Source organism: Seriola aureovittata, chromosome 1, assembly GCF_021018895.1.
Source record: "Seriola aureovittata isolate HTS-2021-v1 ecotype China chromosome 1, ASM2101889v1, whole genome shotgun sequence".
Classification (NCBI taxonomy): Eukaryota; Metazoa; Chordata; class Actinopteri; order Carangiformes; family Carangidae; genus Seriola; species Seriola aureovittata.
Window position 1 is genome coordinate 9339387 of NC_079364.1, and position 12042 is coordinate 9351428.

At 40.5% G+C, this 12042-nt stretch overlaps 1 protein-coding gene across 1 annotated transcript in view; it reads left to right on the forward strand.

The window, feature by feature from the left end:
- LOC130169710 (E3 SUMO-protein ligase PIAS1-like) overlaps positions 1 to 11988 on the forward strand; it is a 55326-nt gene extending 43338 nt beyond the window's left edge. The window contains exons 6-13 of the mRNA XM_056376662.1: positions 254 to 359; positions 1231 to 1304; positions 1597 to 1757; positions 3197 to 3333; positions 3666 to 3897; positions 4512 to 4651; positions 5276 to 5316; positions 7151 to 11988. Coding sequence (XP_056232637.1) covers positions 254 to 359; positions 1231 to 1304; positions 1597 to 1757; positions 3197 to 3333; positions 3666 to 3897; positions 4512 to 4651; positions 5276 to 5316; positions 7151 to 7516 — 1257 coding nt within the window. The 3' untranslated portion in view covers positions 7517 to 11988. The remainder of the gene's footprint in view (positions 1 to 253; positions 360 to 1230; positions 1305 to 1596; positions 1758 to 3196; positions 3334 to 3665; positions 3898 to 4511; positions 4652 to 5275; positions 5317 to 7150) is intronic.
- Positions 11989 to 12042: the final 54 nt, after the last annotated feature.

Genomic DNA, 12042 nt, shown 5'->3' on the forward strand with positions numbered 1-12042 from the left:
GTTCATACTGGCCTCAAATGTCAGTTTACAATGCACAAGTTTTATTTCCCTCTTTTCTTCCTTACACATACATACGTTTGTCTCAGGGCTCAGAGGACTGACTTTACATTAGAAAGTTACCTTGAGTAATACTGTTCAAGGACAGTCTCTGTAACTCGCCCAGAACTCAGACACTGGCGAGCAAAAATGTCTCAATGTGCGATTTAGTGTGTCAGTTTGCACATTATTACATTATTGTATGAATTGTCCACAGAGTTACTCCATGGCAGTGTACTTGGTGAAGCAGCAGTCGTCTACAGTGTTGTTACAGAGACTACGGGCAAAAGGCATCAGGAACCCAGACCACTCCAGGGCACTCAGTAAGGACCGTCAACCTTTTCTTTTTTCCAGATGTACTTATCCGAGGTTTTTAGATCAGTATCAGGGCCAATACTCAAACTGATTGACATTCAATACAGTTTCATTACAAAATTCAGTTGTTCCACTATAACTTTCAGATTTTCTATTAACTTTTCCAATAGACAACAAGACTAAATGCAACACTTTTGTATATGAAAAAAAAAAAAACTTCAGTATATAACGTTGACCCCATGACCCCAGTGACTTTCACACTGTGATGTATACATGTCTTAAAGATCCTGAATCAATATCAGTAGATGCCCTGAGTTATTGGAATTGGTATTGGGAGAAAAAGTCAAATTGTTGCATCCCAGCAATATAAAAACAACCTGCTTGTGTGTCAATGGTCTTAGAATCAGTTCAGATATTAGCTGGAGTGTAAGTTTTACTTCTTTTTTTTTTTTTTTTTGATAACTCCATATCGAATGCTCGTAACATCGTGTCTGTTTGAGCAAAAGAAGCTGGTAGTGAAATGTGTTTCTTGCACCATAACTTTTTATCTTTGGTAGAAATCAATAATACTTCCAATGTATGAGACTGTGTTCTGAGCTAAGGAGTCTATCTTGATAAGCTTTTCATCCAGTCAGATTGCCAAATTGCTTCCCATTTCTGTTGAGGGAGCACTGTAATATGAATGACATTTTATATATCTATCTATACATGTTTTATACCGCATGGGAAGTGATGTCAGGATTCAGGTGCGGAGGGGATTCAGCATGAGGAGCTTTATTTTTGACCTTGGTCTGAAACAAGTAGTAAAGGAGTTACAGTCTGAAATGATAAACTAAGCACGTTTCTAAGACGTCTGTGTGTTCTGCCTCTGTTCTGCAGTCAAAGAGAAGCTAACAGCAGACCCAGACAGTGAAATAGCCACGACCAGCCTTCGAGTGTCGCTGCTCTGCCCGGTAAACATGCTCCCTGCTCTTCATGAATTTAAGGCACTGTTTAGAGATTCAGTCATGCCCAAACATGTCCGTCCATTGTTTTCCTTTTTTCCACATCTGTATGTGACTCAACATGCCTTCATGCACGTAACTCCTAGTTGAATGCATGATCCTCAAGTCAAATCATCTTCTCAACCCGTATCATGTATCTTTTCCATGTGGGTTTGGCATGTTTATGCCATTTATGCATCCTGCATGCTCTCCATCGCTGCTGTGTGCGTCATCTTCATGCCCTGACTACTTGTGTGTGCAGCTGGGGAAGATGCGGCTGATGATCCCATGCCGGGCACTGACATGCTCACACCTGCAGTGCTTTGATGCCACACTCTACATCCAGATGAATGAGAAGAAACCCACCTGGGTGTGTCCTGTCTGTGACAAGAAGGCCCCCTATGAACACCTCATCATCGACGGGTAAGTCACCCAGCCCCCAGCTTCCGGTTAAAGGAGTAGTTTGACATTTGGGAAATATTCTTTTTCACTTTGTTGTTGACAGTCACTGTGACAACATTACTCCAGGAAGTCACTGCACATAGTTAGCAGATAATCTACGCAGATAACCCTCTATAAAACCATAACATGTCATTTTTACATCTAGGTTTTTGTACCAATCAAACAAATGGGATATAATGCATTCATCAGTGAGCTTTAGAGGGGCTGTTAAGTGGATTTTCTTACCTTTGGACAGGCAAACTGTTTCCCTCCCACCCAGGCTTTATGCTAAGCTAAGCTAAGATAACCAACTGCTGGCTGTAGCTTTATATTCACAGACATGGGAGTGATTTCAATCTTCTCATCCAACGCTGAAAAAGCAAAGTAGTTTACTTCCCAAAATGTTGAACTATTCCTTTAAACTGATTGAGAAACCAAGTCCTCCAATCAGTGAAATTAGCAGTTGGCCATGTAAGTTTATTCTTGACCTTGGAAAAAGTAATTTAAGGAAACTAATCTCAGCTCAGGGTCGTCTCTCTAGCTTTTTGCTGGAGCTTTCAGATTTGTCTTTTGGGCTTAGTTGTGTGCAGTCTCAGTGCAGTAAGTGAACCTTGAGTAATGATTTTATTTTATTTTATTTTATTTTTTATTTATTTATTTATTTATTTTTGTCAGCTCTTATACTCGCTGATCTAAACTGACTTCTGTCTTTCACTTTTAACACTGATTAAGATAATCTTTACAATGGTTATTTATAATGATTGCTGCTTGCACATTTCCTCATGCCTGTCCCCACAGAGTTCATATTCTGTGTTTTGAGAGGAAATAGCTGCACCTGTCTATAACCAATGTACCACATGTACAATCTCAAAAATATAGAGCTCCACAGAAACACTTAGACGACTTGTTAAAATTTCAATATGTGTAGACATTTAAAGAAAAATCTGGTTCTGAAAGGTTTGTATTGCATTCACAACAGAAACTCTGGGTCACGTAGAAAATGCATCAAAAAGGTTGGTAAAAACTTTTCAGACCACTCTTGCAACATGTTTTCAGTATGTTTCAAAGACTCACATCACTCACTCAGCCACATTTGAAGTCTGCAGTGGGAGAAAATTTGATATCAAAAGACTGATGTTTCAGTGGAGTGGTCCATCAAGTGTTTCATGCAGAGACACCACTACAGCACAGCATTGATGTTACCCTGTTTAGAGTGGGTTTCATGTTTTTCAGAATTTAAATTGTAGCCTCTTTTCCACTTCGCTCAGCCTTCGTTTAAAAAAATACCAATTTGTGTGTGTGTTTGTGTACATTGTGGATGGGTTTGTGTATGATGTGTGTGTGTGTGTGTGTGTGTGTGTGTGTGTGTGTGTGTGTGTGTGTGTGTGTGTGTGTGTGTGTGTGTGTTTGTTTGTTCTCAGGCTTTTTGTGGAGATCCTCAACAGCTGCATGGACTGTGATGAGATCCAGTTTAAGGAAGATGGCACCTGGGCCCCCATGAGGTCTAAGAAAGAAGTGCAGGAGGTGTCCTCTGCTTCTTATAACAACGGGCTGGATGGTAAGACGAGGCATAAGGGATGAAAGGGGACAGGGTGCGGTTAAGAAACAGAGAGGTTGCTTTTACATTAAGGCAGTGCCAAGAGGCTGGAAGGGATTAAATTAGGATTAAAGAGACATGGTTAGAAGAGAGGGAGGGTGTATTTACATCCCCTCCTTATTTGTTTATGCATTGTCAGATTTAATTTGGTGAGGCATCAGTCATAATTCCTTTGAGTAAACTGCATGTCTCCATAGTAACAAACATACTGTATCTCATATGAGAGCAGGGGAGATGTGTTTCTAAAATAAATTCGTACAAGCGCAAACTGGTCTGTCATTGCTGCTCTCGAGGTTCATGTCGAACGTCTGCAGGCTCAGACCAGCGGAGCTCGTCATCGTCCAGCCACGGCGGCGGCGACAGCAGCAACAGCAAGAAAGTGGAGGTGATCGACTTGACACTGGACAGCTCCTCAGACGACGAAGGGCAGGATTCCCCGCCTCCGCAGCCGGCGCCGCTGCCTCCTCCGCCCAAAAGGGCATGTCCATCTATGTCCCCGACCTCGCCGCCCATCATCAACAAAGGGTCAGACACATAACCCGAGACTGTTTGGGTTTCATTAAATGTGGAAATGAGGCTCATTTTAGCTGCTTGCATCTGGATGTTGAATGATTCATGAGTTTTGCACTCGAACACATACAAGTATCTTTTATTATTCCACATCAACAGTGCTCACAGAAGGCAGCCAAGAGTGCTGACTGAGAAACATGTGTGACTTAACTCCTTTATTTGAAATTGATAGATCTCAAAGTGAGCGACTTTCCAAAACAACAACACTAAAACTGTTCGTTTTCATTGAGAGGATTAATGTTTGCCCAGTTGTAATTTCACATGTATGTAAACTGTAAAAATTTAACTCTTGACCTCTCACCCCTCAAACTTTGAGCTAAAGAAACATACCTTATTCAGGATTTGAAACTTTAACAGCTGTATTTTTGGTCAAATTGAAATTCAGTATGTGCATCTGTGTAGAAACTGCTGCTGCTTCATTTGACTTGAATGAGTCCTGACTGTTAATGTCCAGAGGTTTGCGTTTCGATCTCAGTGCAGGACACAGAACTTCCTGACACTTACCCGATAAATTTGACATGAAATAAAAGTGGCCTCTTTACCTCCTGCTCCTCTGTATCTGCCCTCAGAGTGTTGAACCTGCACCACCAGGCCTCTCCAGTGAGCCGTACTCCCAGCATGCCAGCGATGGACACCAGCTACATCCCTCCTGTCCCCCCACTTATCCAAGACTATAGACCCTACTACCACACCCCCAACGACCTGTCAGGTAATAACAAACACGTGCAGACTCAAGATGATTTGGGAGTATTCACTGGAGTGAGTTCATTGCTCCAAACAACAAATTAGAAGTAACATTGCATTCAAATACATAATACATGTATTTACAACTGTATTATATGTAATGTATTTACTTCTGAATTCATCCTTTACCAAGCACATTCATCTTTACATTAATGACAAAAAAATAACAAAATAAACAAGGATGGAAAAGAAAAGGAACAAGGAAAGAGGAAGAAAGGCAGCAAGGAGTCTAGATAATCCTTCCCCATCAATTTAACACACCCAAATCCCACTCGCTAGTTAATGAGGGGGTAGGAAGGGAGGAGTTTCTGAGATGAAGTAAGACTCGCTGTTGATGTTAAGTAGTGTCTGGTTCTAGATTAGAAGTAATGGATTGTGGGACAATATCAATAATAGCAGACAGGAAGGGGTGAAGTTTAGGACACTTCGCAAAGCTGTGGCTTAATGTTGCTTCTGCACATTGGCATCTCTCACATCCGGATAGATTTTGTAATTTTTAATTTAAAGTAGAATCTGTGTAATGTCTTAAATTGAATTATTGGTATTCATTGTCATTGAATTGTTACCACTTCCTGTACTTGATTTTCAGAGTTGAACTTCTTCTCTTTTCTTCAAGGCGACAATCATCAGGTACGTACGACAGCGCATCGTGTTATGTGGAGATGCTGAATTTACCTTTTGTTTTCACCGCTAGTTTTAAAATAACACAGGAGCTGGGAAAAGCCACACAGCGTAGCATAAAGCATTAAAAAAAACTTCCTCTGTGCAGCAAACAGAATAGTGATGGAATAGGGAATGGAAAATACCAAGTCAAAACACCTAAGATAAAAAAAAAATCCAGGTATTTGGTGGAATTACCCGTATAAAATGTTACACAGTACACAGTGTACTTGTTTCAGCATCTATGAGGCACAGGCTGTAGTCTGTACGGGCTATTTAAGGAAACACGAGAGCGAGACATTTGACAAATGACAGTTGTCCCCCCACAGTTACTGGTGGGTTGAATTCACTGAGGGAGTCAAATATGAATGCAGACGCCTCTTGATTTCTGATATCTTCATCTTTCACTCTGCTCTTATTTTTTAAAGGGTTGGTTCTCCCAAATTACAGAAGAAAAGAAAACATTTTCTCGCTTGAGTGGTGCAATATCCAGCTGTTCATATTGTTGGTTTTTGAGGTATCTGCCTCTGAGATTTCTGCTGCCACCTGAATACAGTGAGGGTGAAGGGGATTTCATTCGCGCTCACTGTTCCCACGGTACTGAAAAATTACAGAGAACAAATCAACAGCAACTACGTGTCTAGAATCGAAACCCCTGTTACTCTGGTTCGTCCACAGACTTCACAGTGAACAGCTATCGTTGGAATTACTTTCTCCTATAGAAAGAGCCCTGATGAAGACAGGAGGCAGCATTTTCTGTTGTTTTACAGTCGCAGTGCCTCTGGAAAGAAGCTGCTGTTTAATTTTTTAAATGTCATGTTTTTTAATGCCACAAGCAGAGCAGCTCTAAAGAGCAGAGGGAGAATTCAGATGTGGATATCTCAAAACCCAGACAAATAAAAGCAAAAGTAATATCACTGGAGGTTATTAAGTATATGTTTTTTGTAATATGAATACATTATCTCGAAATGTTAAAATTGTCCTCTGCTTGCATGTTTGATGTTTTCATTCATTGGGTACAGTCAGGAATTAATAGCCTGAGCTGCTGCTGCTGAGCTTCTCATGTCCAGTCTTCATTCTTGTGTTTGGAAAACCGGAGCCACATTCACAAAGTATCTTATCTTTGATGCTAAATTGCACAAAATGTTCTCAGCTCAGAGTTTCCTCTTTCGACCTGTTCACAAAGCTGCTGAGAAGAACTTTCACTGAGGAAGTGAGATAAGAAACGGGTGGGGTTGTCCCTGTTGCCATGGATGACATCACTTTCACGACTCATTATCTCCACAGTGATGGCTTGACAGATGACCTGTCCGTGTGAATGAATGTGAAATAAAATATTCATCAATACACAGGAACAGGAAGAACAAATTCAACATTAAAAATCTGTTTGAAAAACACTGACAAATGTGTTACTGTAACAAAGTACAATACTAATACTAATAATAATATTCCAAAACTGCAATCACAAAATTACCCAGTGAATTCTGCATCATTTCATGTTGTACTCTGATTGGTTGGTTTGCAGACATGGGTTGTAGCAGCAGTCACATTGTGAGAATTTGGCCCTAAATTACTGTCTTTGGTCACCAAAACTCTGAATCAGCCGTCGGTGAACATCCCTCACAGTATCATCTTAGATCAATGTTGTCAACTGACATCTCATACAACCCAAAATCTCACAGTGTAAAGCCTCTAGGCCTAAAAACTGGCACCCGCTTGATTTCAGGAGTTTCTCAACACGACTGAAATACAACTCCCATGCCACTAACACTTCCTCCTTTGTCATGTGTCCCCCACGGTTCAGCATTACAACATGGTGATGGCAGCTGCGGCCGCCGCTTCAGCCTCGGACGACCACGAGCTGCTTCTCAACCGCTTCCTGCCGTACAGCACCACCTCGTCCTCCGCCTCCCAGCTCTTCCTCGACCAGTCGGGAGCCTCGTCGGCTACGTCGCTGACTGCGCCGACCAACGGGGCGAGCAGCTCGGGCAGCAGCAGCAGCCTGGTGTCGTCCAGCAGCCTCCGTGACACTCACTCCACACACTCGTCTTCACACTCGGGCTCACACTCCTCACACACACACCCCGGAGTGGTGGCCAGCCGGAGCAGCACTGAAGCAGCAGTGGCAGCTATTTACGGCGGGATACCGGATGTTATATCATTGGACTGACTCAAGAAGAGTCAAGACTTCACTGTGGGTTCAGCTGCGATCCAGTAACGAGCCCGATTGCAAACTATTTGACTGCAGGGTAAATTTTTGATCCAGAAACTAAACTGGAGCCGAGTCATTGAACGTTTGTGGAGTCGTAATGACAAGACTCAAGAAGAGCACTAATATAATGAGTGGGTAACAGGCCTGAGGGTTCCCTTCACTAGGCTGACCTGAGAGCAGTACTAAGTCATCACTTAAAGGGGTCAGCTGTGGGCGTTGTGCTGGTATACTGACTTCGGATCAGAAACCTGTCCAGCATGTGAACCCACGTTACTGCTGTAGTGGTAGCAACCTGGCACAAACAGCAAAGACGCTACCTGAGCAAAAACACGAAGGAGGATGGCTCTTTTTTACAAAAACAAGGAGTGGCACCGTGTACAGAGAACAAAATATATTTTCCTCTTTTACTTTTGTATGTTAAATCGGGACAGTTTCAGTCTAGTGAGCTGCTTCTATCGCTGTTTTAAAGTGGAGGACTGAGGTTTTTTGTTTTTTTTGTTTCTTTTTTTTTTTTCAAAAAAGCTTATACATATGCTTGTTGCCACAAGGTTTTCTTTTTTTCCTCTCTTTTAGCTCTATCTTCTTTAAATTTTCCATTTGCATTTCTCCGATATAAACTTCAATTCTCTGTCCCCTTTCTCTTTCTCTCCTGCTCGAGCTCATTTTTAAATTTATGGTGTATTATTTCTCTATCCAATGACAAGAACTTTTCAGATGCTGAATTTACAGTTTATTCATGTACTAATAATTTTATTATGCTTTTAAGTTATGTATGATATTTAAACAATTATAAAAAAAAATATATATATATATACATATATATATATATATATATATATATATATATATATATATATATATATATATATATGCATTCCCTTTGACCTTCAGGTTAATGCTGTTGGGAGTGTGTAAGCGGAAATTAGCCATTTCTGGTTTTTAATTTTTCACTCCTTGATTTCAAGCTCCCTACAAAGACTCTGGCAGCATAGAGCATTTAGAAATGGAGACTTTTAGAATATTTATTCTTGCCAGTTTAGGGTTTTGAGCTAGAAGAGTTTCTTTTATTTTCTTTTATTTTTTTTTTTCATTTTTTTGCACAATGCCAAAAAAAAAAAAAAGTACGGTACCTATGAAAATGATCACAATAATCAGAGTGCAGTTGCATAAGCCTGTTGCCACAGTGTTTTCAGTCAGCTGTGTCCTTTTGTCTCTTGTCTTCTCAGTTTCATCTTTTTTTTTTTTTTTTTTTGCTTAACTGAAAGTAATTACGATGGAGGTCAAACTGTTATGGCAGCGTCAGGCCTTTTAAAGAGACAGGCGTCTGTGACATGTGCCACAGCTCCACTGGGGCGAGTGACCGAGTTTAAACTAGTGCCTGTTTGTGTTCATGCTTCACAGCGTGTTTGGGTTTTGAGTTTTTAGACTCGAAAGAATGTCTTAAATGGTCAGCCACAACCTCTGCCCCATCTCTGTCTAAGCAGTTTGTGAAGATTTGACCTGCGACTGATATTTTTAACTGTGTAGGGAGTTACATTTGGGAAAAGCGCTTGTGGAAAAGCATAGAATAGTGTAAGCAGGCTATTTAGTGCCACAGTGGAAGGGGGTGATCCGAGCATGCCAACTTAGACTGGGCGCAGAGCCAGCTGGTTTAAAAATACACAACCTGTCTGGAACTTACAAACCCTAAGAGATGGTCAGTGTAAGATGTGGAAGTGTTAAAGTGAGGCGAAGGTTTCAGGATACCTCGATGTTGTTGCCATTCAGCTGAAAATGCAGGGTTTGCTCATGAATGTATTGTACAATTTTAAGAGCGGACTCACTTTTGTTCTTTGCTTCTATTACAGTTACTAAACAGAACAGAAGCTGTGGAGATCCAATGAAGTCTGGTCACATTAGCAGTGACGTGCAGTAGATTTGGCACACCTCCAGTCCCGTCAGCCCCACCCCTCCTCTCCTCCAGCCTGTGTGTCCTTGAAACTTTCCCAGAGTCCCCTCTTATCAGTCTCTCCTCAATCTCTCACCTCCGGATGTCTGAGTTAGGCAGCTCATTTTAAAGCATAATTATCCCCACCACAAAAACATAACCCCCTCAGACAGCAACCCCCATCACCTAACATCCCCTGTCCTGTCCCTCAGCAACTAACTGGGAGACTCTAGACGACCTAAAATGACCCCCAGCTCTCCCTCCATCCTTCCCTCGCTTTTGGCATTTTTAACTTTTATTCCCTGTTCTTCTCACGGGAATCAAACCCCTGCTCTGACTCAATGACTCATTTGCCGGAACAAGTCTTGTGTATTTCCTGTGTTGTGCAGTATTTTATTTATTTTTTATTCTTATTTCTATATATTATATTTTTACAAATTGTTTGCTTTCCATGGGTGAGAGAGTGAGTCAGCTGTTTTATGAGTTTATTTAATATCCATTTTATTATTCTTTGCCAGCCGTGCAATATCAAAAAGATATTGTTTAGTTATTCGTCATGGAAATATCTTATTGTATTTTCTTTGGGGCTGACTCGAGAAGCACTTTATAATAAGGGCACAAAACACATGCTTAATTAATACATGCATGACTCCTGATGATATAATGTATTAATTAACTCAGGATATATTATGAATTCCTGCAGCTCACCATTAAGGCGTGATGGAGTCACTGTTTATGTGATTACTAAACTCGTAATGGATCATAAATTAATGATTAAGTCGCACTTCAAACATTAATTTAAATGCCACTAAATTATCTGGAATCCAGTTACATGGAAAAAGCAGTTTTTTATCAAACTGGTAGTCGGATGCAAACATTAACATCAACAGAGTAAACCTCTAGTTAAAAGTTGGATTGCCATGAAATTTTGTACAGACATTCATGGTCCCCTGGGGATGAATCCCATTGACTGTGACCTGCTAGCACGACTCAGTTCATCACGATGTAAACACCTCTCTCTTCCTTACTACATTCAGCTTCTTTCAACAACAACAACAGAACTATAAAATAATCACTTGCTAGGTTGTAAATGTGTAAGCAAGGACAACTGGGTCACACAGCAACGTAGATGCTTGTACCTGACTATGATGATGATGATGATGATGATGATGATTAGCTAAAAATGCAAGGTTACAGATTCCATCTAATTTGGTGGCAAATGAAATATGTATGACGTAACTTTGAGTTAACATTCATGAAATGATAATTTATTCAGTCTTAACTAATGACATGAAGATGTGTGTTTGTGCCTTTATTATGAACTGTTACCACGACTTGCTATACTGATGAAGACATTGATCCTTTAGTTTCCATCATGTTAGTTTAAATATTAATCCAGTATTTGGATACTTGATGAAGTGGCCACAGTTAATTTATTTAGACGTCCTCACTGCAGCAGATTACAGTTACGCACCTGGAATGAGAGAACAGACCGTTCTGAATGTGTTTCCGTTGAAGCGCTCTACTGGGGTCCATGTGGGATTACCAAAAAGTCAGATGCTCTGCCCTCTACAAATTGTTTCATTAAGTGTCCACAGCTCCCTCCTGTGGTTCCCAGTTGTTAGTTTCAGGTAGAAGCAGTCATCATGAAGCTGGGTTTCGTTTCTTTTAACAAATGGGCCTTTTTTGTGAGAAAAGGTCAGGTTGCATGCAGGGATGGATAAGCACAGGGCTGTTGCCGTTTCGGTCCTTCTCCAACTTCAGTCACACACAGGTGTAAACAAGTGTGTAGTATGTATACAGCATTTTTTGCAGCATCTTATGTATTTGCTGGTTTGAATTCTGTGTGAGGATACTGGGACAAAACCAGCGTCTGCACAGAGTGAAGTGAATGGAAAAAGGCCACTTTTATCAGTAGTTACTCTTAATGGTGTTATCAAGAGCTCCACAGGCAACCTTGAAAAGCAGCTCAACTCTTAGGTTGGCATGACGTCTCACCTTAGATAAAAGGGAAAAGTCAACAATGTGTATATTATGTCTGTATGGAAACGTGAAAACTGAAAGTTCAGATCCAAACATGGGTGTTTGATGTCCGTTCGTATGCTTGTTGTGTGTCAATTCAGAGCGAGAGAATAAATTAATTTATATATTTTTTAGAAAATGAAAGCTGTATTATTATTATTAAAAAAAAAAAGGACTGTGGCCAATAAAGAGTCTCACACAACTGAAATAATCTCAAAGTCAGACTCGAGTCGACATCTGCACTCACTGCCTTAAAACATTCACAGGTTCTGTTTCACAGCTCCAATCCGAGAAAAATCATAAAAAGGCTTTTCAAGGAGGGAAAGGAGAAGACAGTGTACAGTAGACCCTCGTCAGTTTGTACAAATATACCAAGTAAAAAAAAAAAATATTTATTACCTGCATTGGAAGAAATTGTTTACTTATTGAATGTTACCTGTTTATGTAGAAAAGTTTAGATGTAATAAAATGCATTCTGTTATTTCTCTGTGTTGGTGTGGGTCTCTCTCTGATACATTTTACCAGCCTGTTACAC